At 41.6% G+C, this 25,694-nt stretch overlaps 2 protein-coding genes across 2 annotated transcripts in view; both read right to left on the bottom strand.

The window, feature by feature from the left end:
- LOC139986106 (cell adhesion molecule 3-like) overlaps positions 1 to 19,929 on the bottom strand; it is a 42,649-nt gene extending 22,720 nt beyond the window's left edge. The window contains exons 1-2 of the mRNA XM_072001158.1: positions 19,156 to 19,929; positions 5,395 to 5,603 (exon numbers count right to left, since the gene is read on the bottom strand). Coding sequence (XP_071857259.1) covers positions 5,395 to 5,603; positions 19,156 to 19,192 — 246 coding nt within the window. The 5' untranslated portion in view covers positions 19,193 to 19,929. The remainder of the gene's footprint in view (positions 1 to 5,394; positions 5,604 to 19,155) is intronic.
- LOC141445739 (uncharacterized) overlaps positions 1 to 25,694 on the bottom strand; it is a 199,162-nt gene that overhangs the window by 52,799 nt on the left and 120,669 nt on the right. The gene's annotated exons all lie outside the window — the stretch shown is intronic.

Below are 25,694 nucleotides of genomic sequence, written 5' to 3'. Positions count from 1 at the left end.
ATACTATTGGCCAAAAAAAAAAATAAGTGAATTACAGTTTGCGTGCGTCATTTTGGAAATTACGTGCATATGTAAACACGATATTGCTTATGGAATCACTTAACGGGCAGCTTGGCACGCGGAGGTGTCGTAATAAAATATAGTAGCGCGGTGTTAAAGTAAATAAAAGATTTTTAAAAAATACAGACACGCGAGTGTGTAGCTTCTACGTTACACGGCACGCTGCAGAGGATTAAAATGTATTTGTTCAGTTAGTGGAACCGTTGTAAGCTGGCGTATAGTTTGTTCGGAAGTTCGAAACGGTACTGAGGGGAAGTAATATTCGTTTTTCCGTTTCGAAATGGCGAGAGCCACCCCCCTTGTTTGTGAAAGACTGACAGGTTGGAAGATTGAATTTCCCCGATGGTTTTATTTCAATTTTAAAAAATTACATCGATTTTTATCTACTCACGAAAATAGATAGATTTCATAAGGGTTGATTCGATCTTCAAATGGACGAATGCCAACTCGTCAGTGGTTAGCCCATGCAATCTTTCTCTCTCTCTCTCTCTCTCTTTTATTTTTTCTTTTTCGTGTATTTAACTTTAAAGAAGCGTAATGTACGCTTGTACGAAAGGTGTTTCATCTTTTTGTTCCAGCTTTTACGAATATACTCGATCGTCAAATATTCATTTCCGCGTTTGGCGGAAAACGATGGCTACGGAAATTAACGCTACAAATTAAATTAACTTTGCTGCTCTCTCGGTGGGAATTGCGCTTACCACTTGGTATTCTACTTCTGTCAAGAAACGAAGGAGTTCCGATGTTAATTCGTCGTGGCGAGAAAACCACGAAAAATTTTCATTCGGACTAGGCAAACGGAGAATCGCGAAACGTTTCGCGCTATTTATGCAAACATTTTGTAATACGTTCGATATTTATTATTAGAGCTGTCAAATCCGACAAATCTGATAAGACGACAGGATCTCGATTATTATTTTTGGGCTTATGAAAATTTATTTTTACTTCTATTTAGATAGAATCGTGATCGAGTTATCGCGATTTATTTCGCTATTAAATTCGTCAAAATTCGTCAGAATCACAGAATTCACATTTTTCTACATTTTTTCCGTTAACTTTTGACATTAATTTTTATTACGGTGCTACTACAGTTGTAAAGTAGAGAATGTACGCGGCACAAGCGAAGAGGAGACTTTTTACTTCGAGCGAAATTTAAATTTCACGATGCACCTTTTTCATGCAAGGCTTTATTTTCGAAAACAAACACTTGGAAATCTTTTTCGAGCATGCGTACGTTTATCGTGAAGCGACTTTTTCACCATGGACAAATATACTCCTACACACGTTTATATTTACAAACGTGCTTCTGTTCCATCTATACAAATGAAAAACAAAGCTCGGCACGGAAAAGTTTTATTCTACAATTCTAGTCTTCCTTTCAAAGCTTTGTTTCCGCGTAAGGAATCACACCTAGTGTCACGAATCTTGTACAGATACTTTATCCTTATCGTACCATTTCGTGATATATGTTCACAATATTTCATAATATATGTCGGAGATGAAAGGACACCGGAGCCTTTCTTTCCGAATGTTTGGCAAAGTCCCCGATACTTTAGTCCAGACTTTTTATTATAGCCCTACTTAAACGATAGAACTGAGAAATAGCTGTTTATGAGTCAAGTCAATTATGATTGTCCGAGATTTATGACAGTGGGCTTGGGCTCGAAGTGACATAACGGGACACTTGTCGCGTAATTTTAAACGATAACCAATTAATTCAGTAAAATGACTGCCTTTATTGCTAACACAGTTAAGTTTTTTCTACAAGAAGATTACAAGAACCGTCGCAGACCCGCCTCGTACCATCAAGGAGGAAAGCTTATATTTATTATAAACAGCTATTTCTCACTTTTATTGTTTTATTGTTTAAGTATAATAAAAAGTCTGGACTAGAGTATCGGGGACCTTCCCAAACATTGCAAAAAAAAGGCCCCGATGTCCTTTCATCTCCGACATATATTATTAGCGTAGTATCGTGGACGATCGCGAAACATGTGCGTGATGGGGTTAAGACAAAAGACAAGGGGTTGCTAAGGGACGAAAACGAATTAACAGTCAGTGTCAGTTAACCCCTTGGCTTGCACGCTATCTGCCGATCGCGCGAGCCATTCGCCTGTTCAGCCGTGTGCTCGAACTGGCGCAAAATGTAAACTTCTTATGACATGTATATTTAGGGGCTACAAAAGGAATTGTGAAATAATAAACAAGGTTTGAGGACAAATAGTGCTTTTAAGGGCGTAATCGCGATCAATTGATCAGCTAACAAAAACAATTTATTATTTCAAAGTGGATAATGAATCGCTAGCAATTTGTAAATTACCACGAGTCAGACTCGCGGGTTCCGTTTATGGCACAAATCCCTCACCACGAGTCTCTCTCGTGGTTATAGGAGTTCAGGGGTTAAGAAGTCAGAGAGTGCGAATTGAGTCGTCGAGAGAGTGTAGCTAGCGTTGTCGAGAGTTGCAAATTAACTATCTAGTTGTCTTAATTATAATACGTTATTGCGATTAGCTCACGTTAAATAGCCATCATCTCCTGTTTGATAACATCCTGAAAAACATCTGTTTTTAATTCATTTATTGTAAATAAACTAATCACAGTAAAGATACTACGTTAGTATAGATAAAACGTCGGTGACGAACGCCTTAAACAACGATGTTTTACCGACCAATCTCCGCTATAAATCCAGTCGAAAGAGACTTTTTCTTTCGAACTTTAGCTTCTTCTTCGACTCTTCGAAGACTAATTAGAACTCACTGTATTAAAGTTCGTAAAAGATACACTTCTGAAGTATGAAATTGGTGAAAGAGAATTTTTAATCTCCAACGTTTTTCGAAAGTACGATCCCCCGTTCTTAAAAGAAAAAAGAAAAGAAAATAAAAAGACGGAAATTTGTGCTTCCCGTGATTAGTTTTACGTTCGAAAACGAATTTTCCACCGTTTCATGGAAAAGTGGAGATCTAATCAGTCTTTCGCAGGCGGATACTGGTTTCGAAGAAAAAGAGAAGAGCAGCGACGAAATGGGGGGAAAAAATATACCCTGACGGGATTAAAATTCGGGTTGGACGATTATGAGACCACTGGTTGCCATTAAGCCGTCGTTCCTCTCGTAAGGGGTTCCAGCTCACCGCTGTTTTACGCGTTACCGCATAAAACACCCCCTTTATCGCCCGAATATCCTAAGCTATCGAACGTCTATGAAATGTTCTTTAATCCTGTCGTCTACCAGCCCAACTTTCATCAGCATCAGCACCCACCGATGAATAGAATTTCCCATTTCCTCGTACCATTCCACCAAGGCAATTCTACCGTTTTAATATCCTTCTATCTGCCACTTCTAAAAATTAACGAATATATTAACAGAATATTTCTCTTGGGGTTAAAAAAGTCACTTTCGACTTTAATCTATTCGGATCGTAACCGGCAACGAGAAACTATGAAATTCGTGTTTGCCGAAGAAATCGAAATGAAAGGCAACGTATTATTTTACGCATTGACTTTAAAGCTGAAGATTTTCAGATTCAACGAAACATATAACCACACGGCATTATGATAAACTATAATTTCTTTTAAATCGTAGATCAGACGAACGTTTTATATAGCAAGTTTATTATAAAGCGTCTGTTTTTCTAGTTCGATGAGTACTTTTACAAAAGTTTGCAAAAATTTACTTATTACGTCGGCTTCGCGCAACCTTTACGCATTATTTCACTGCTTGGCCTTTAACGAGTCACGCACCCTTGTTATCCACGAGAAAACGAGCCGTGTTTACGATATCTTTGGCCATGATCGCAAAGTCTTCGCGATAATACTTCGATTCTCCAGGAACCCCTTTGCTCATTCCGTGACAAACTCGTAAAAACGAACATTGGAATAATTCTTCGACGAAATTGACGGCGTTGCCTCCCTCCGCTCATTAGAGAAACCAACGCGACTCGAAGTTTCGTCGAAGAGAGGACAATGATATCTTTCTATCGTATTTTACAACGATTGGTTATTCTTCCATTTAACCTTCCTTCATTGCGATAAATTTCTTAATAAACAGTCCCCTTCGGCTTTACCTGCCTTTTACTTTGCTTTACTTTTTATTACTTTTTTCTTGGTTTGGGGGTGTGAAGGGACGGGATTAAAGTCAACGTACATTTAAAGCGCAGCATGGGAGCAACAACGTTATCTACGTATTAAAATATTAATCTAACGCGTCGACGTTGATATGACATCTGTATAACATTAGCAACTTTATCGATTCTAAAAAAGAAATCACTTTGAATTATTTCGATATATTACGAGTGGAAAATGAAACGTTATTTTTTAGACGAAATGCGATTAATTGCAAGATTCCAATTTTTACAGAGAAAGAGACAGATGCGTTGTTCTGTTTGAAATAGTAGTTGATTACTACTTATGTTCAGTAGTCATTGAAGCGTTCTTAAGAGGAATACAGAGTAAAAAGCAATATGAGAGAATTAAGGAGGATATTATCAACGAAGAGGATTATTTATTACTGATATTTATTAGTAAAATAATCAAAACAACTGTGAACTCAATTTCCGATTCTCGACTCGTATGCCATACTCTCGACTCTCAATCATGCTGCATTTTTAAATGTCTCACACGTGCAATATATATACATTCTGGCCACGTGCACCACTTACAAATCTCCACACAAATCTGCACGTGCCACTCTGAATCTCAAATATCCATGTTCATTCACTGAATCCTCTGTAACCGATACTTTACCATAAAAATGAATATATCGGCGATCGAAATCCACCAATTTTTCATTATCCGCTACGTGAAAAATTGCAGCGTACTACGCGAAAGTCTGAATTACTAATCGACAAATATCGTCGTTCGCGGTCTCATACTCTCCGTTAAGCATCGACTCCCTTTTAGTCGTCGTGTGACGAGGTCGAAATGCCACGAGGAAGGCGAAATACAAATGGAGCACGATGCTCGCTGTTACTTTACGAAACTACGTCGTGATTTCATTTTTCAGATATGCTCTATAATAATCTGATTTCGTTCGGATACCTCGTACGCTCTCGGTTCAACGTCGACGGTCCTGTAGACTTTGCGTAGGCTCGCGGGCCACGAGGTCGAGCATACGAGAAAAAGAAGACAAGCGATAGAAACAAGAAATACGATATTCGTCGTTACTCTAGAAATCTCGTGGTGTTTTCATTTTTGGGGCATCCTGTATAACAATCTGGCGTCATTCCGATACCCGACACTCTCTATCGAGTATCGACGACCCTCCACACTCTGCATAGGCTCGCAGGCTACGAGGTCGAGTGTGCGAAAGAAAATGCATAGACAGAACACGATGCTCACCTTCACCGTCAGGTTGCCGATGGGGAAAGTCTTGACGACTGGGATCTCGTTCGGGGCATAGCGATAAAACTCTTGACCCCCTTTGTACCACTTGACGGCGTATAAAAGATCCCCCTCGGTGTCATACCAGCAGTTGAGTATCGCCGAGTCACCTTTCTTCACGGCCGTCGGTATCTGGATGCGCACCTCTCGCAAACCGGAGCAAATTCCTGCAACATACGGTTCACACGTATACAACATAGCTGTCGTTTTGTATTTGATATTGTACGTGCACAGCGTACAAAGTGTTGGTGCGTTCCTTCTCACACCAACAACATCGATCGTAGAAGGTGTCGACCCTCTTGAGCGAGAATTAATGAGCTCGAGACCTGGGTTCAAGTTGGAATAGTATTCTCGAACTTTCTTGGTAGAAAGAGGAGGCAAGGAAAAAGAAAGAGAGCAGGGACGAAGGAGTAGAAGGAGAAGAAGGTGGTGGTTGTAGGAACCGCGGCGATGCGTTTAACGACAGGTAGCTCCTGCTCAGACTATTCCAGAGGTTTTATCGTTGGGTTTTGTTTCAGCGTGCAGTCAAGGAGCGCCTGCGGGTTTCCTTTTTTCGTTGCCTTTTTGGTCGAAGGAAAGGCTAAACCGAATTGTAAGCTCGGTTTCATGCTGGTATATTACGCTGCGTACACCAGCGAATTGTAGCTTTCATCGAGTTACACGACTGAAAATGTTGAAGTTTTTCGTGCATGGGTCGTGTGTTTGTAATTTCGCGGATGCACTTGGCTCCACGGTCTTCGAGACAGCCGCGTTTCACCGGAAATAATTGCGACTTCCGCCGCGATCCCGCTGAATAATAAAAATTCCGACGTGAATATTTTACTTAGAAAAATGCACGTCAACTCGTTCGCCCAGTGTGTTTCTCAACGTGCTTGGATTTTCGAACGCTGCTTGGAAATGGTGAATTTTCTAGTTGACCTTATTGGACACGCTACACTCACCATCTCGCCCCGATCTTTCCAGATAAATTTTTAAATATAGCGGATATAAATGAAATAATAAATTCTCTGGAGTATAGCAGTCTCGAAGAAAGGAAAGGTAATTACGTAATGGAATATTCCGCGCTTGATCGTCATTTCCAAGCTGATTTCTTAAACCTAGCAACAAATGTGATCGGAGGAATAAATAAATAAATAAATAAAAAGAAAGGAGGCAAAGATAATTCGTCATACACCGTTCTGTCCTCGACGAAAGATACCTTTTGCGATAATCGTAGAATTAGTTACAAAATTTGGAAAAAATTCTTAAAATTAGTCCTCTGAATAATCAGAAATTTTCCCAAATATTCCGAAATTATTTATCGTAAAATTTCTGGAGAAGAGAAGAGATATTATACCGTAATGTACTGTTGTCGATTATTGTTTTTCTAAAGATGGTTTCGTAAACGGAGCAATAAAGGCTGGCATAACGATAATCGAGGTTTATAGAGGATCATAGAGGAGCAAGAACAGCGTTTCGCGTGCAACACTGAAGGAAGATCGATGTTTGTCATCAGTGGAAATCGTGAAAGGGTTTGAGGCACTTCAATCGACCTGTCCGGAACAGATTCGCCACTTTGAATGCAGTTTAAAGCACAACAGACGAATACCGCATGAACCGAGCGAAATGAATTTCGCTGATTACGGTCAACAGAATTTAATATCCTACGGGCTAGTTAGGCGCAATCTTCTGCAGATATTTTAAGCTCGGGAAAACAACGAATTATTGTACGACTACGTAAGCGTGTGTTTTTTCTCGCTAATTAATTCCACTTGCGCGTTATCGTGTATAATGGTATTCGTAATTATTTAACGTATCGCTGTTTATATTGAAAATCCCATAATCGTATTATAATGTGAAATCAAAATTTTGACCTCCGCTTTATCCCTTATACAACCAAAATTTTGTTTGCTCTTGCGAGACGTAAAAGTTGTAATTCGTTACAGTTTGTTTGCTTAATCTGAAATCTCCGTTTAATTATTATCATAAATACGAGCAACGATTTAGTGCTATTGCGATGCTGCATTGGTAAAATACGATGGTAAAATGATATCGAAATGGAATAACATTAAAAAAGATACTGAGATTGGCGAAAGTATTTGAACGCTAACCGTAGAGCATTTTTATAAATATACTACGCGCGTTTAACATTCACTCGAGGTAGTTTTTCTGGGAGCTACCCAGTTACATACAGGGTGCGACCGAGTAACGTGTACGAGCTATGCATAAAATTCCGTTGCACGTATTTTGCTTATTTTCACACGCGGAATTCTGCCGATTGTTTACTCGTACCTAGGTAGTAATTAACCAAGTTCAAGCGTACTTGATAAATTTTGTAGCTCGATTTTCTAACTAAAATTAGGCGTCGTACGAAGCAATTTTATTCTACTAGTTGTTTTCTTATTTCTTCGTCAGATAGTAGCTTATGGCCGTTCGTACGTGTTATTGGACCGCGCCCTGTACACCGAAAATGTTCACATTCCCGAGAATTAGTTTGGCAAGTTGGCCCAGGCGTAATTTAACAACGCGAGTGCAAGAAAGCAGTTAACTAAATCCCGTCGCAAGGAAACGTTACAGCAGCGAAGACCATCGATTTCAACTAAATTTTGTCTAGCACGTAGAATCTAGTGCGGGCAAATCTAGAGCAAACCCGTATCCATGCATTTGGATGAATATGCATTATTTACGAAGACATCTGATATTGAAGTTTCGAGAACCGAAGACTCGTCTTGATTGCTTAAGTATTTAAGTCGGATCGCAACTTCCCACTGCAATTGCACAACGTAAATCGATATTAAATACAATCTTGTAACGCGTCTCTTAGATTATTGATAACTGTTGTAAATTTCTTACCGTTCTATAACGGACGACTTATACTTGCTTTATTTATATCGCTGTAGAAAGGGTGCACGTATGTATATTTACGGACATTGTCTAAGGATACATAATATATTATAGCAGGGCGACACGCGATATAACGGTTCGCGCAGAATATTCACCAACGACGTATTGTACGTATGTATAATAGATCGTTTCCAGATGATGTTTGCGAATTTATACGCGTCTTAATGCTCGGTACACAGGATTTTACTTACTCGTATCAAATTTTCTGATAAATTGTATCTAGCAAAGTAGAAATTCACTCCCTCTCTCTCTCTCTCTTTAATTGTGGATCTTAATTGTCGAAATAAAAGTAAAGGAACGCTAAGGTTACACTTAGAATTCATATTAAAATAGTTTTAGACTTATTTAATAGACGATTTCTTCGTCGATATACATTTGCACGCTTCTCGACACTTTCTTTGTCTCGCCATCTTCCGTACCACGCTACCAACGGAACAGTTACATTCGTCTGTTTTCGAGACGTAGCGCACACGCATACTTTCACACAATCATATTCACATACGTGTGTCACTACTACGCGGTCAATCTAGTCTAGCACACAAAATTATACGTATCTCAATAACATACATATATATAAAAGGAAGTACGATAAAGTAAAATAAAATTATTTAAATGTAGACAATCGCGGTAAATCGCAACTCGCAAAGCATCTAATACTATTCGGAATTTTTTGTCGAAGAAAACGTTAGGTTGGTATGATCGCTAGTTCCTACGTGCAAAGTTGGTACGACTTCTAACTACGCTCTTTTGTTTTGACGTCCGCCACGTGTTAATTATCAGAGAGTATCCGATGTGTTCTAATGGCTGTGTGAGTCAATTAAATATCGAACGTCAAAACTTATTTTATAACACGCGTGACTTGTAAACATTTCTCCAACGATTGGTCGATCTTTCTAACGATTTTACAATAACTGGTCCACGCTGTGTCTGAAAATCGCATGCAAGTGGAAACACGAAGAGAAGAATTCTTTCCATTAACCGAATCGAAAGCGGCACACAGGTGTCCACAATCGGGCAATTGGTGTTCTCAAAGGAGACGATCTTCGACCTAGCGAATCAAGTACAACAACCACGAACTCCCTACCGAGACTCGTTCGTTCCGATTCAAGTCTCGATTGAAGAAAATCAAAAGAAAAGCAGCGATCCAACGAACGAAAAGATGGATAGAGATAGAAGCAGGGATAAAAGAAAGAATAGAAGTTAGAATGAAAAACGTTGGGAACCGAAAGGTTGGTGGGATGGCGGAGAGATCGAAGAGCAGCGGAACATCGAACGGAGGTGAACGCGCGGGACTCGGGAAATTAGGTTGTTAAGATTTAATCGGACACAGAGGCATTTTAAGCGTCCCGTTGTCCCATCCTCCGCGCGATGGGGTTGGCGTCGCGAGGTTGGCCAGATTTAAATTGCACCGGCTCCCTTGAGCCACGCTCTCCCAGTCGCCCTGCCACTCTGTCCCGAGAAGATAGCGGAGGATCGTTAAGATTTCTGCCGGATTCCGTTCGCCGGAATTTCATTTGCGACTTGGCCCCGCTAGCTCACCTTTGCCCGGCCCCCGTAATTTAATCGTCGACAAGATTGCTTGGCTAGGATTGTTTAAAGAAGATCCTTGATGAACGTTTGAAACGGAGCTGTTGCTGCCTCGTCAGGGCGCGTGGATGTTTTCGCAGGGTCCATGGAGCGACGGATGGCACACGAATTTCGAGGCGGAAGTTTCGCCACGGATGGGGGAAGCACGTGTTGTTGGAAGTAATTAGGGGATCACATGCTTCGGGAAATGAGTAATATCGAGGGATAATGCGAGTATTGTCGTCGGAGTGTTTGATGTAAGATACGGCTAGCGTTAGGATTGTATCGCGGATTTTCGAGCAGAATGGATAGACGATTTCACAAGGATCACGCGATACGCGTATGCGACGAGCAGATTTTTAGAAGACCGACTTGAAACAATTATTAAGCTTATGGGAACGAATTTTTTTTTAGCGAAGATGGAAGTTTATGGAAGGACGTTGCTGTCGGCGAGATAATTGGGAAATCGCTTATTAGCGGGAATAAATTATACCAGGACGATAACAGGGGATATCGAAGAGTTTGACGTAAGATATATAGTTCGCGTTAAGTGACTTTGAGACAGCGTAGCAAGAACTTTGAAGTAGAATGATGTCGATGACCTTACTATCGTTTAGTACGTAAAATAAATGTAGGAAAAGTCTGGGAACGATTTACAGATCTGCGAAAACGTAGTTTTCCTTGAAAATGGAAGTTTAACAGAGTAGGTAGAAAATGGAAGGATGTATCGCTAATCGCAGGTTCGAGGACGCGGCTAATATCTTGAGGATAATGGAGGATATCGTTGAAGTGTGTAACGTAAGATATAGTTCGTGTTAGACAACTTTGATGATGTGCTAAAGATCTCGAAGATGGATGACGTATAATAATATGGTATATCATTATATTATGTAATAAGGTAGATTTAAAAGAATAACATGGAAATGTTCACTGTTTCTAGCTTTCTGAAAACATATCCTTTGTTGAGAATGAACGTCTCTGCGTATAAAAGATCGACTCTTAGTTTTTCAGAATTAAAGGCAAGTACCTATAATTAAATTCACTTTTCGCCTTGTCAGTTTTTATATCTCGAAATGTATTTTTTATGAACCTTAAACGGATGAAATTCAATTAGTCCTCCTAAGACTGAGAGGAAAGTAAAAATGTCGTTAAAATGCTACGGTACTTAAAATTATTGCCGATACCTCGGATATATAAAAACAGTGTATATTCTCAAGTTGCATGATACGGTAAAAGAATTTCAAGAATCGTGTAAAAAATATATATGTGCGTATAAAGCGGATCATTTATACTCACACCTGATCTTTTTTTATCGTTTTCGACATACGAAAACTTGTCTAAAAAGTTCTAGAATAATGGAAAAGATAAATTGAACAGAAGAATTTCTTCTGTTTCTTTTAATTAACATTCGCCATTGCTTTATCAACGAACCAAATTTTCCATCGATCGGACGAGAAATGTGTAATTCGCAGAAAAGTCCGACTCGTCTCGTTTAAAGCTATAAATTAATTTTCCAATAATGTAACCGAAGTAGACTTTACTTAAGCTTCTCATCCTACTAAACAAAACCTTGGTTATAGAGTATCTCTGAAAATCATGAAAATGTAAGCCACCCATATAGTCGGCAGATGAAAGAGCATGAAATATACGAGAGTATCAAGATTTCGAGAGCAGTCGGTTCGCCGGAATTTCATTCGCGACACCGACCCACCTTCTGCCAGGCGGTCGTAATTTAATCGGCGATGTAATTGGCGGCGGGTGTGCCGGTCGTTTAAGAAAACCCTGGCGAATTCATTACGAGGCGGCGACGATTAAATCTTGGGCCCGTGAAAGCTCGTTCGTTCAGTGAAAATCATCGGGGATAGAAATGGTTTCGATAACTCATAACGTTATCAAAAGACTGGGCGAACAATCTTCCTTGCGATCGCAAGCTATGAAAATTGGTTCTCATGGCGAATAAACCGATTATATAAGAAGTTTGAAATCTGATGGATTTAACTTTGTAAGTCGAGTCGCGTTTCTTATGGTGAATGGTTTTACGAATTCCTCGATGCTCCGGCCAACTTAATGGCGCGAAAACACTTTACCGATTTGCATCGTTTTCGATCCGATCGTGTTTTCCTACCGTTAAAAAGTTTCTCAACTTCCAGCAAGATCTTTTTGTTTCACTTTTGTAACAATGTTTTTCCGTGGAATATTAAAAGTCTCTTTTATTCGTTCAAACAGCACGAGGATATAAAAAATTTGAGGACCGTAACAGAGTCGGCTGTCATCCCTTGCGTCAATTTGTCACGTTAAGAGGAATGAAAAAAGCAGTTTGCTCTGCTTCTCGTTTTATCGTTTGTAGAGCTTAGCGAGAACTGCAAAAACGCATATTTTTCTAGAAACAAGATAAATAACGATAACGATCCACTGAGATATAGATATATCGTAATTGAAAGAGGAGCAGTACAAATAGCATAACAGTGACATGCGATGTCAATGTTACGAGTTATCCTTTACGCAGCACGAATTATTACTATTATTTTACAATGTACAATGAAATTGTTTTACGATAATTCTTCTATTGGATATATCGTTGAATATTGAAGTTTTTACTTCGATACTACGCGGATATATCAACTAAATTCTTGTGTTTGAACTCTATTGGACAATATATAACTTTCGTTAAAAGAAAGTGGTGATTGGTTGGACGAGAGGAGTGAAAAGTTCAGATGGTTGATTGAATAGTGAACGAAATTTGTAGAAGGAAAAGGTTAGGTCGAAAGAGGTCTGCAAACTAAATGAATGCGAGGAAACTCGGAAAAAGAGAGAGAGAGAGAGAGAGAGAGAGAGAACGCTGATGGAAACAAGCCAAGGATGTAGCCCGTGGTATTGTTAAAAATTTTCAATTTACGCTGCTTCTTAGTTTTACAATAATCAATTATTCAGTTTAGCTATCTAACCTGCTGAAACTTGTTTCGTTATACCTTACACCTTGGAAATTTTGACGCTAATAATAAAAATCCGTAGAGTAGAATGTGCAATTTAAAAAAAAAAAAAAAATTACCGATTAAGAGATACGAGCTAATCACCGAAATACAGTAACATTCACGATAAGGAGAAAAGGAAAAGACCGTAAATCGAAGAATCGAACAACGACATGGATTGTTGCAACGACAATCGTAGTTCTGTGCGGAGTTGTAAATTTTGCAATAAGATATGGAACTGAAGCTAAAGTATAGTAGTTTCCAGGGAATCATAAAATCAATCATCTCGATGAACAAGCTTAGACGACACAGTTGTAAAAGTTAATAGAAATGGCGGAAAATAAGTAGTCGAAGAGATCATAGATCGGATACAGAAAAGAATACTTTTTCGTTATAGCGAGGTTGTGAATGAATACACCGAGAAATTGACACGGTGACACAGGAATTTTATGCGGCATTCTACATTTTTTAACAGGACGTATAGTATCCTCCGTGAGACCGTAAAAGACTGAGAAACGTCATGGTTTACGTGTTCCGGTATATCGACGAGTAAATTGACATAAAGCATAGACGATAAAGTTTCGAAACCTCGGTCATGGGTCAGGAGATAGTATATATAGGAAGATACAGTATGTACTCTTTCTTTCTCTCTAATAAAAAGATTCTAAGCTAGAACATGGAATAAAGATGGTTGCACGACCGCACTGCGGATATTTATGCAAATTGTGTTCTTACGAGAATACATGTTTTGATAAAATCATTAATGTATCGGTGGTGTACATTTTATTTATCTAAAAGCCCCTATTTCGCGAACGTAAGATCGCATACGCTACGTGGTATCGCCCGATTTCAACTAACAAATGGTACAAATCATAAAGTTCTTTGAATTCAATTTGTTAAGGTTATTGGATGTATGTGAATACAAAGAAACGCGTGAATAAATTGTAAGGTAGAAAATATATATGTAAGATCGTAAATCTTGGGATAATTCAGGTGATCGATTCTGAATTCTGAAAATCGAGTTTTATTGTGAAAGTAATTAGATAAAATAGAAAAATAAATGACAATTGATATCCGTCTATAACAATAAATAACAATAAATTAGGTAAACGGGAAATAACAAGTTCTGTACAATATTTACCTGAAAATAGAGAATCGATTTTAGACGTCCTGAGCTACCGATCTTTCTCCGTCAGTCTTCAAAATTTTAAGTAATTATTCTGTGATCTTGTCTGTCTCTGATGTTGCTCTTTGTCCGTTCGCGAAACAAAGAAAGTCGTGCTACCCGTAAAACAAAAAGAGTCCCTATCCCACGTGAACTTTAGGGAGTTTACATATATATATATTTTGAATATTAAAGTATAAGTACAAAGTTTGGAATACAACACGAGCCGATCTAGATCCGCACGCTAGCAGCGTTACCCTATGACTGAAAAACCCTGAAGCCTTCGACGCAGTCTTTTGTCTATGCGCTGTCGATGGCTTCGGTGCTTGAGAAAACTAAAGACCAGATGTAGAGTTTTCTTAGAAGTGGCGACCACTTCAACACAATTCAAACAGTTTAGGAATAGTGGCGTTCAGGATACGATCTTTTAGGAAACGTACCAACGTAACTCTTGCTTACAGATCGGATGACAAGACGATCGAGCCAATTATACCGCGAAAAGATCTTTTAATATATTTCTTCTGACTGCAACTTACTTATTACTGGTCATCGAAGCGCTACGATGTATTTTCTAGGATCGTAGAAATGGAAAATCATTCGCTGGGCGATTTAAACGAATCACGTCGCGATATTCGTGAACGGAAGTGTATGTATCGTATTCTCCATCGGCTCGTAAAATCGGCCAAGCGTCATAGTTTACACGTTCAGGTGGTTGGACGAGGAAAGTGAGGGAAACCATAGAAGATAAGGGTTGGAAACTTCAGTCAGAGACCTCGAGAAGTGCATACTAACTTCCACCTAGTGAGATTCACAATCGAGGTGCCAAGTAACAGCATACCAATTGATGCAATGACAACCAGAATTCTATGCGCGACTGTTGTAAGCTTTTGGACAGGGGACCGAATCAGCGCTGCTTTTCACGAGACGCAAATTGAGGCTTCGTAGCCGTATCTTCCGAAATTTCGACAAATTGACTCGTACAAGCGTTCGAATGTGTAAACTTCGATCGCCTAACCAGCGTTACGACGCTTGGCCACATCGTAGAACCTATTATCCTTACGATTGTTCGGATTCGGGCGCGGCATTAAACGTTCAGGAAGAACATGTTGCTGACTTCCGAGCAGGAACGCGCGTTTCCTTCGACGATGAAACGCATCCAAGGCAATTATCTCCCACTCCGAATGATAAACATGGATGCAAATTAACCAGATCGCGCGGATGGTGTCGCGAGGATTGCGTTTAACACCAGCGTACTACCTTAACGCTCGACGATGCTGCTACAATCAGGGCAAATTTCGTCTGTTTTGCTGTACACGGTGTTGCAGTTATCGTGGGATTTCTACGTGAAAAATAAGTATTTTGTTAGGAGACTCTTGTTTCGAAGAAAATCGGGTTTCGAAATCTTCGTGAACGAACGCGCCATGCTACAGTAATTTTGAAATTCACGACATCCTCGTCCTAAAAGTCGCCAAAAAATTACGCTTTCGAGTTGGAATGTAACTAGCAACTATTGTACCAAAATATGAAAATGCGTGTTTCAAATGTAAACAAAAGTCAAAAAGAAAACCTGTATAAAAAGACATACGTATCGTACACCGAATCTTCCAAATCTCCGTCCTAAGTAATAATATGCAAAAGATGATAAATTGGTTATTTCTATTCTTCTATTTCGTAGCATTTCCCAATCTCTTCTAAGTCGCGATTCCCTTTTAACGATTGTCGAACAAACTGAATCTCCGAACATAGAAGAACAGTTTCGTCCGTATTAAAAAAAATTATTTCGGAATATAATTTTAATCGAACGTTTAACCAGTGCTAAAAAACAACCGAAACAAACGTCGCAAAAATACTTGACCTCGTTGAGTGAAAAATCCGAGTTGTACTGCTAATAGAGCTAGCGACCCGAAACATCAAACGCTGCCATTGCTTGATATTTTAATCTACGATCCACGTATCGCTATATTTCGTCCTATCTAGCCAGTTACTCGTGTCCCAGGCTGGTTCCTGGCCATCAATTGAACCCGAAGAATTCTTCCGGTTTCTCGTGACCGCGGTCTATACCTCTTTCGAAAGAAATAGTAGGAGGGTTGGGCGCGGCAAGAATCGCTGGTTGCGTAAGAACGGAATAAGGAACGGCGACCGGATGGGTCTGAATAAATCGGGTCGCTTGCTCGTCGGGAGAATTGCTTGGCCGCGGTGGGAAACGACGATCCAGGCTGCAAGAGTGGCGGAGCTATTCAACGGAGTCTAGCTGGCAGCGCGACGCCGCGCGATGCTGCGTGAAAGATGACAATCGTCGTGACTCGTTAACCTCTCGTGGCTGCTTGGCAAGAGGGTGAAAAGAACAGCTACGACGAGGAAGAAAGAAACGGTAGTTGTAAGGGTAGCACAGAGGACGGAGAACAGACAGAGAGAAACACGCAGGAAGAAAGAACTGCGCGAGAGAGAATGCATCTGCTCCCTCCTAAGGGAGCGAAACGGGATGAGAAAGGAGAAAAACGGGGATAGGAAATAAAGAGGAAAGTCTGGGTGACGAAGATGGGACACGCTCCAGCCGATCCGACCGACTTGCATCTTTCATACGATCGTGTAAGTGCACGCGTATCGGGGGAGGCTTGGCGAGATATGATTAAAAAAAAGAGAGAGAGAATGGAAAATAGAATAAAGGGGTAGAAACGGAGAAAGGATCGCGCTGGAAGAAAATACACGGGGAAGGCTGAAGAGGCAGAAAGAGGCAAGGAAAACAATCTAGCGGCGCCGCGCGAGTAAAGAACAAAAAGCCGGTCGGGAAACGGGGAAAAAAGAGGAAGAAAAGAGCGCTCGATGTCGATGGAATCGCTACAATGGAATCGACGTTTCGACGCCGCGCGATCGTATTTCACGTCGGCGATTCGACGAAAGAGGGGTGTTCTCGCGGCTGAGAACCAAAACGAGACGCGCGAGTTTCGTGCGCGGTTCTGGCTCCCGGCGTTTCTATCCGTGAGCTCGTAAAACCGCACGAACGTACACGTTCGATTAAACCGCAGTTCTTCGACACGAATTTTTCAACAGCGAGTTTATCGTCGGTCGTGTTTAAAAAGTTGAAAGGGACGAGAGATCAGCTGGATGAAACTGGCGGTAAAAAAAAGGGGGAAAAAAAGAGAAGAATTCGATAGAATGTCAATGAAATAACTCGACGATGAACGGACGCGAAGGATGGCTTGATGATGGAGGCCAAACCAACGGAGGGGGTTGCGATTTGTTGCGGCGAATGAATTACGATAGAAAGAGAGGGATGATCTGGCCTGAAACCGGCAGTGCTCGTTCGTGCAGCGTTAACGCAATTATCCATTGACACAATTAATCGTCAAATTCGCTAAATTTCCATCATCGAAACGACCGTTCGACCGTCCCAGAGCAGTGACCCTTCCAAGCAGCGTCTCGTCGTCGCGAGCCACCCCCCCTTTCGCGAGTTCAATGCTCCGATGGATGAGAATCCTCTCGACTTCCTATTCTCCTTCGTATCTCGTACTTTGTCCAGATCCTTGTTTATGTCTTTGTCTACGTCCGTCCATGTACCACTCGTTTCTCCTGCCATTTCCTCCTTTCGTATCCTATCCATCGCCGTCCTTTGTCTGTCTCTCCCTTCCTTCCGCAACTTCTTACGGTTTTTTGCTCCTTGATCTCTCTGCACGAATCTGCACGGAGTAATTTTTTTCTGACCGATCGATACGGTTGTTCGTCGATGAGATATTGGTTCTCAAACGTGTTCGCCAACCGAGCTGTTCGATTCGCGTTCGACGAATAAATATTTTAACCGCCCGGTGACGAGTCAACCTCTTCTCCCCTTCGTGTATCGTCGAAAAACGATCTCGACATCTGACTTTCGTTCGCAGTTTTCCCTTCCTTTTCGCTCATTTCAACCTTGCTGTCCCTTTTCCTCTTTACTGCATATCCCCTGTGCGTATTTTGTACCTGTACATGTGTGCACGCGTATGTTCACTTTTTCGTTTCTCCTCTTTTACCTCTTTTTTCGCTTGTTTCCCTTTTTTTTGTGCTTTTTCCATCCCCTAAACAAAGAGTCGGTCGATACACACGGTCGCGACACGTGAAGCGAGGTGAAATTACAAAATTTCACGGAAGCGTCGATATTCAACGAGTTCCTCTCTCTCTCTTTCTCGCTCTTTCCCTCTCCCTCCCTCTCTCTCTCTCTCTCTCTCTCTCTCTCTCTCTCTCTCCTCTCTCTGTCTCCTGTTCACGTTCGAACGGCTTGATTTCATGCGTTCATTTTTAATTGATGCGTCCAGATCCGTTAGAAATCCGACGGCGGTGATTTCACGAAAATTTCGATACACTTTCTTTGACTATATAACAGCCGGTTCGTTCTTTCGTTATTCACAGGTGCTGGTTGATTTATCGCCTTTCGGCTCGACAGAAATCTTTTACGCGTTTCAGCGTGTAACCGCGCGTGCCGTTTTCTAATTCCCTAAGCGAAAAATAAAACGAAAATGTAACCATCGTAAGTAGTGGAAAGAAACTCGGCGCTTGGTGAAATTAAATCGCGTTTCAATCCCCTCAAAGAACGAGCCGCACGCTTTTCACCAAACAACCCCGCCGCTGGTGCATGAAATCATACTTAAAATTCATGCCTCTGATCTCATCCGGCAGCTCGTGTTCCTTCCACCCTCCAGCTTGCTTCAATCTCGCTCTATCAAAGAGAAAACCACCGACGAAACTGAGAGACATCGACGTGCCGACACACGCCACAATCTACACGAATCCTCTTAAATCTATCTAAAATAACTGCAGCCTCGTTCAATCACCTAAGAACACGCGACGAAACTTCAAACCGCTGTACGCGTGAACATTATTTTATCGTGCCTTTAGGATAACGGCCTTCGTTGGAACGGAGAATCTAATCCATACAGGACGCGAGACACGAGGGGCAACGGCCCGCAAGGATGGCCGAGGAGCGAGGGTCAAGCAGGGGCAGAACGACGGACGAAGTAGAAGGAACGTAGGAAGACCAGGGGCGAGAACAATCGGACGAGAATTTCTACGCACAACGACCATGAAAATGTTGAACGAATCCACCGAAAGATCACAGGATCGTGTTACAAATAATAGACACGAATTTAACGATATCGTTCCACTCACCCACGATATGAACGAACCACAGGATTTTCAATTCCATGGATGCTCTCCTGCAGTGTTCGTCCTGCGAATATCACGTTCCTACTCCTGCACAGATCGGTGGTGGTTACGATGATCGTGGCACGTCTGTGTGTGGTCGTAACGCGGCCGGCGCGACGCGTCTCTTCGCATGTCGCCCTTCCAGCGCGTGTTCTCTCCCCTTCGCGTGTCCAGTGCGTGTTCGCGTCCTCTGCTATGTTCCCGCTGGCACCCGAGTGAACGACAACGACCACGACCACGACGTCCCCTTACATAATAGCAACGTCGCGCACGGTCGACGAACAGTCGTGCCCCCGACGGCTAGACGAAGGACCAAGTGGCGGATCGGACGGTGTCGTGCGAGGCGAACGATGCGAACAACCCCCTGTGCGGTGTGTGCGCGGTCTGCGGAGCCCGGCTCTTCTGACGATGCTCCCTCGTAGCCTGGCGTTTCGCGCAGAATCAATTTCCTTGCAAAACGACGTCGAGGAGCGGCGCGAGTGCGAGTGCGCGCGCAAGCGCTCCGCAACCGATCTCTCTCCGCTGTTCCTCTTGGCTCGTCGCCGTCGTCTTTCACCACCACCAAGCCAGCCGACGAGGGGCGAGGATGGTCGCGGAGGACGCGCGATAGCAAAGCGAGAGGATATCGTTTGCGTGTGCCGGTAAGCCGTACACTGTGTCAGTGAAATCTGGCCCACCGATAGATTCCGAGCAACCCCGAGCCGATAGGCCAACCCCTTCCTTCTCTTCTCCCTACCCCCTACTCTAAAATCATCTACTCCCACCCTTGCCACAATACCCTTCCTCCTTCTCTCTTCCTCCTCCTCCTCTTCTAACCGTGTTAACTCGTGGTTGCTTCGTTTCAGGAACCTCTTCGTCCTTCATAAGCCAGCGAGTATGTGTTCACAGAGGACGCGAACGCAGACGCGTCCCTTGTGCAACGCGGAACGCTAAACTCGTAGCGGAGCATCCTTCTTCGCGACACACAGAGACGCATCCTTGCCCTTTGTGCATGCTTCTATTGTTCTGAAAGCGGAGCTAGGTACCGGGCCACCGATACCGGCAATTCCTTCACAACCGGCATCGTCCTCACACACGTCGTCGTCTCTGTTTCATACAAGAGGCTGCTAAGAGGTGGAAAAGAAAGGGAAGAGCTCGCGAGATCGCTCGTCGTTTTGGAGATTCTGTCCGCACGGATGCCCGACAGATGCTTTCGCCCGTGCCCGCCGGCGACTCCAAGTCCCTGTACTCGATAGAGTCGACTCTAATCGACCGAAGATCGGAGAATGGATTTAAGGAGGTTGTTCCGAGATACTTTGCTCTCGCGAGCAGCTCGATGCTCCTTGTTTTTTTAATGAAATTTTGTTGCGTAACACCTGTTGGCCGACGTTACCCCTCGTGGCCCGATTCCGACGTTTATTTCGATGGTTTCGCGAGGCAAGCAAACCGAAGTTGTCCTTGGGGAAGTACAAAAGACTATCGTTCTTGCTCCTTCAACTTGAATTCCTCTTTCGGCTTTTATGACATACACCGACGATATTTCGTGATACGTGATAAAAATTCACTACCGTAGATTCGTTGTCTTAAGCGTTAAGTACTCGAGATAAAATTTATTAAAGTTTTTCGGTTCATACTAACTCGTAGGTGTCCTAATAATAATAATAATAATCGTGACCCGCAGAGTATTATCGTAATTACAGACGCGTTCGTACGTGGTCCAAATTCGAAACGTATACTTCGTTTTTTTGGGGGGGTGGGATGTTGTCGTCACATGATTTTATTACGCGTGTTTGTCAACGACTTTACGCCAATAAAAATTCGTCGAAGTTGGAAACACCGATACATCGTAAATTTCAATTTCGCGGCGATCTCTGGGATAAATCGCTGCGCAGAATAGTCGGGGGGAAGAAGTTCGGTATCGATATATTTCGCGCATAATCGAGTGTCTTCTGGAGAACGATCGGATATAAATAGATTCGATGTATCTCGATCGTTCAACCGCGGGACTGTTTTAATATTCGCGGGCAAAAAGACGATTCTCCGTCGTAAATCGTGGCTGTCTCCGGTGAGAGAGTGCGTTTGAAAAAATGCACGGTTCATAGACAGGGTCGGGAAAATGGCGAATCTAAAGCGTCATCCAAACAGCGTTACTCGAGGCATCCAATTTCCTGTTAATATGTGGCCAGAAAATATATAGGAGATGGATTTCCATGATCTTGCTTTTCTCCCGTGGCAATTTTTCAGAATAATCTGTCGGAAAATTTGCCACCGGATGCAAGACTCTGTCGCTTATATACCTATATGTATGTGTGTGATGTGTGTGTATGCGCTGGTACTTCGTCACACTTAACTTCTTTTCGTTGGATTGCACGGTTTTTCAATAGCTACGTCTCCAGAGGATGATGGATTTGGTTAGCATAAGTAGCGTAATGTGGTCACCTCGATCTCTCCAGACTCTCACTTAGATATATTTTTTGTCCTCCTTTTTATTTCTATCTCGCGTAAATGGAATTTTCGTCAGCTCTTGCGCCCGGTGAAAATCGACGAACCTCGCGACCCGCAACAATGGCTTTCGAAGTCATTAAATAATACACAATGGCTTTCGAATTGCTCGCGCGACGAACGATATTTTCAGCTGCTTTGTGGAGTATGTTCGAGCGGACACTACGAGCATCCGTATTACCCGAAACAATTGTAAACCAACCGGTTGTTTTGCTCGTTTATCGAATTGTTGTTGATCGCGTCTTTCAGAATCCGGATTTCAGCGAAGAGTCTTTTTGACGAGGATTTTGATCAGCGCGACCACGTAACTGGCTATAACGCGGTTAAATGGTCGCACGATTACCTATACTCGCTCGACAGCACGAAAATTACGAGAAAATAACGGAGAGAAATTATTTTACAAGATACATTTGACGCTCGTACCTACGGCGAAGCTTTCAAAGTCTATTCGACGCGTTTTCTAAATAGAAATTTCTCTGCAGCGAAGATCATACGATGAATTATATTTTTATCGATCTTTAAGACGAACAAGTGCCGAATAAGAGAGTACTTTGCTACGACGTATATAGTTGCAAAGGGAAACGATCTGTTCGTTAGAAAAAAAAAATAGGAAGAAAATAGGAAAATAGGAAAAATAGGATGTTGCTATAAATATCTAATAGTCGCTGATAATGGATCATCAAACTCGAGCTTCCGTCTCATATGGAATTTCTCACAAATGTAGGTTTATACTTCTCAATTCGAACCTTATTATTATTATTCGATCTTTCGTGTACTTTATATCAAATCGTTTAATTTAATCGCTTAGAAATTCAAAGTGGAAAATAAGAGACGAAATTATTTATGAAACGACTTGATACTATAGAGCTTTATCGAAACTCGTTACCGCAGTTAAATACGATAAAAATTCTCATAAATACGCAAAATATGTTATCGCCAGCATGATCCCTCCCCCTATTACGATACTTACGAACGACCTTTCGTAGGGGAGTCGGTAAACGTCTAAAAAATGTCAGGCTCGGTGTCTTAGAAACCGAAGAAAACGCGACAAACAGGGGGAGGTAAGCGACAGTGTGCGTCGCGAAAAAGGAAACGGAAGATAGGGGAGAAAAGGGTGAATAGAGCGTTCGTGAAAGTTTCGCGTGACACGCCGCGTTGGGCTATCGTCCGGTTCGTACAAGGGTGATTTTGCTAGCCATGGAACGCAGGAGGGTTCGCCGGCCAGGGGTTGCTCGGCATCTATCGGTAGGCCAGATTTGACCCCCGTGTGCACGCGAGCCCAACTTTCAATGGTATTGGTTTCCGTGGAATATTCGTGCTGGCTCGATCGGTCGACGGCTGATGAGCGCGTTGTAATAGAAGAAACTGGCTGGCTTTCGTGAGAGAAGAAGGAAAGATAGGAGAAAGGATGTAGAGAAAGAGGCAGAAAAATAGGAAGAACGCGTAAGATGATTCCACGAAAATAATTTCCCTTTTCGATCGAAGCGTCTTAGTTGGAAGACCGACTTGCTGGAACGACTCGTGCTTTTCTAGTTAGAGCTTCCCTTCGGATGAAATTGCCGATATTGTCGATGCGAGATTCACGGAGGGCAGATAAGATGGACAATTTAAATTAATGCACGATTAATTATCATCGATTTGTTGCATTATCGGTTATAAATTGGATATTCCAGTTGTTAATTACTCGTTAGTATTGTAATTAATATCTGAAGGAGAAACACCGATAAGAACAATATCAAACAAATTTGTGCAATTCATTTTTACAATCGCTATACCGCGGATCTTTGATCGTTTCTAGAAAATTTCAAGATGGAAAATTACATGAAATCCAAATATTTATAAAATATTCGACATACGAGACTCTACGACATTTATAATAACTTTCTACCTAGGCTGCATCTTTTTTAATTACATTCGTAAAGATATAAATTCGTACGAATATCCTCAACGAAGAATCGCAACATGGTCTCGATAGATGTCGATCGTGTGAATCGATTAGAAGGAAATCATAAAAGGAAATCGAGGCGTTAACGCAACGTTGCTTCTTCGCGGTTTAATCTCAAGCTTTCGATTTCACGTAGCTCGGTCGCTCGCAACGAACAATCGTATTTGTTGAGATATGTATAATTTTCTGTGCTGTACCGGGTTAAATGCGTAGTGGGGATATTTATATGTGAATGCTAGTATGTGTGTGTGCTCAGCGTCTCGAAGACAAAAGAACGTAAACGGTCAGTCGAGAAAAAGTCGAGAAACAGTCGGTTAAGAGTCCGGTATGGAAGAAAGTGCTGAGACACGTGCAAGTATGTATCGATGAATATACGAGGAATCGTCCATGAAATAAATATGTTATTGTTTTAATATTAATCCTCGATGTTAATTAAGCGTTCCTATAACATTATTTCGGCTTGAAGGATCCACAATTTTCAACAGTATTAAATACGCGTTTGCACGTTACGTATCGTCCCGTTTGTTTCGATCGTGTTTCGTCCGAAACTTGAATTTTCCCTTGGTTTTTCGTAGAACGCTTTAGTTTTTTGATATTTTTGAGAACGAAACCAACGAAGCCAGACTTGGAATTGCTCGTCGCCGTACACGATGTCATTCCTGGTTCTTCCAATTTGCCGGCAAGCTGCCGCGTTTTTGAGAGGCTGCGTCAGGGCTTTTCCGTACATAGTCTGGCAGAGTTTCGGTAAAACGGCCATTCAGGGGAAAAGGAGTTTTCCAGAATAGAATCGCGACCGTCCGTTTCCTTCTCGGTCTTCTACACGGTCTCTTATTCTTTGCGTCACTGTACAGTTTTAACGACGTTCAGATCGAGTTCTTCTTATTAGAATACTTTTGTTATTGTTGCGTGGAATTTTTTCAAATCCGAAGCTAACTTCTTATCTGTAAGTTTCTGCGCGACAGGAAAGTCGTTCGTTTTTCTTGCGAATCCTGCAGTTCAATTTTTCATTTTCTACTTTCCTTAGGTTAAACAAAATATTTTTACAATTCTGCATGTTGTGTTAATACGATCGGTAATATAATCTTCCAATGTTTCTGAGAGTTTAGCTCTCAGAACTTTCGATTTAGTTCTTTCAGCTTTTCAACCCCTTCCTCTACAGAAACTTTCTCCGTTCGGATAAACGTATTGCAATCTGAATAAATGATAACCGTAATGACTGGTGTTAAATCAAGTGAATATAGACGAGGCTTTTTCTTTTTTATATATTTTCTGTTTAATTCCATAATTTCGTCTGAATCGTAAAACCCTTATACTCTCGAATGTTATTGTAAAGTCAGCCGTTCTGTTTAAATCACATTGGATCGAAACTTCGCCTCAGACCGTTGACCTGGAATGGATTAACTCTAAATACTAGTCTGTTACATATTTCGATGTACGATATTAGAACGAACAGATGCTAGAACGAGCGGAATTGTAGAGCCAATTATTACGTACGTTTTAGCATACATAGCACGAGCGACGAAATAAAAAAATACCTTGTAATTATCCTTTTGGAAGGTTGATGAACGTGTTTAATTGCGGGTTAGTATTATTACCTCGTGAAAATAACACTGTCACGTAGCTGCAAAGTGTAACGTCCTCCTTGGTATTAATGGAACGTTCGATTACATTTATTTGACTCTATTGATCGGTAAAATAAAAAAATAGGACACCAGGGTGAAATTTTATCCAGAACGGTATTGTCATGATTTCGTTTGATTATTTTATCAACGATTGTCAACGAGTACACGAGAATAACGAATGCGACGACGCGACGAAGCGAGAACTTGCACAATACTTATCATAATAATCGAGCAAGACATTCTCGTGACGTCTCGTACATCATTTTTCAGAAGTCAAACTGATTAACTTCGTTTCTTGTTAATTTCTCACTGTCGCTACATTGTCGTCATCGACGATGTTGTTGTTGCTATCGACGAACGAATGGCTTGCTTCTACAACTTTGTTTATCGCGGAAAGATAGCCCAGATAACGATAAACCGTTAACCTAAATTTTTAATGGGTAGCTGTAAAATTT

This window comes from Bombus fervidus, chromosome 4 (genome assembly GCF_041682495.2).
Source record: "Bombus fervidus isolate BK054 chromosome 4, iyBomFerv1, whole genome shotgun sequence".
Lineage (NCBI taxonomy): Eukaryota > Metazoa > Arthropoda > Insecta > Hymenoptera > Apidae > Bombus > Bombus fervidus.
The sequence above is the reverse complement of the archived record's forward strand: the minus strand, read 5'-3'. Positions and strand labels throughout refer to the sequence as shown.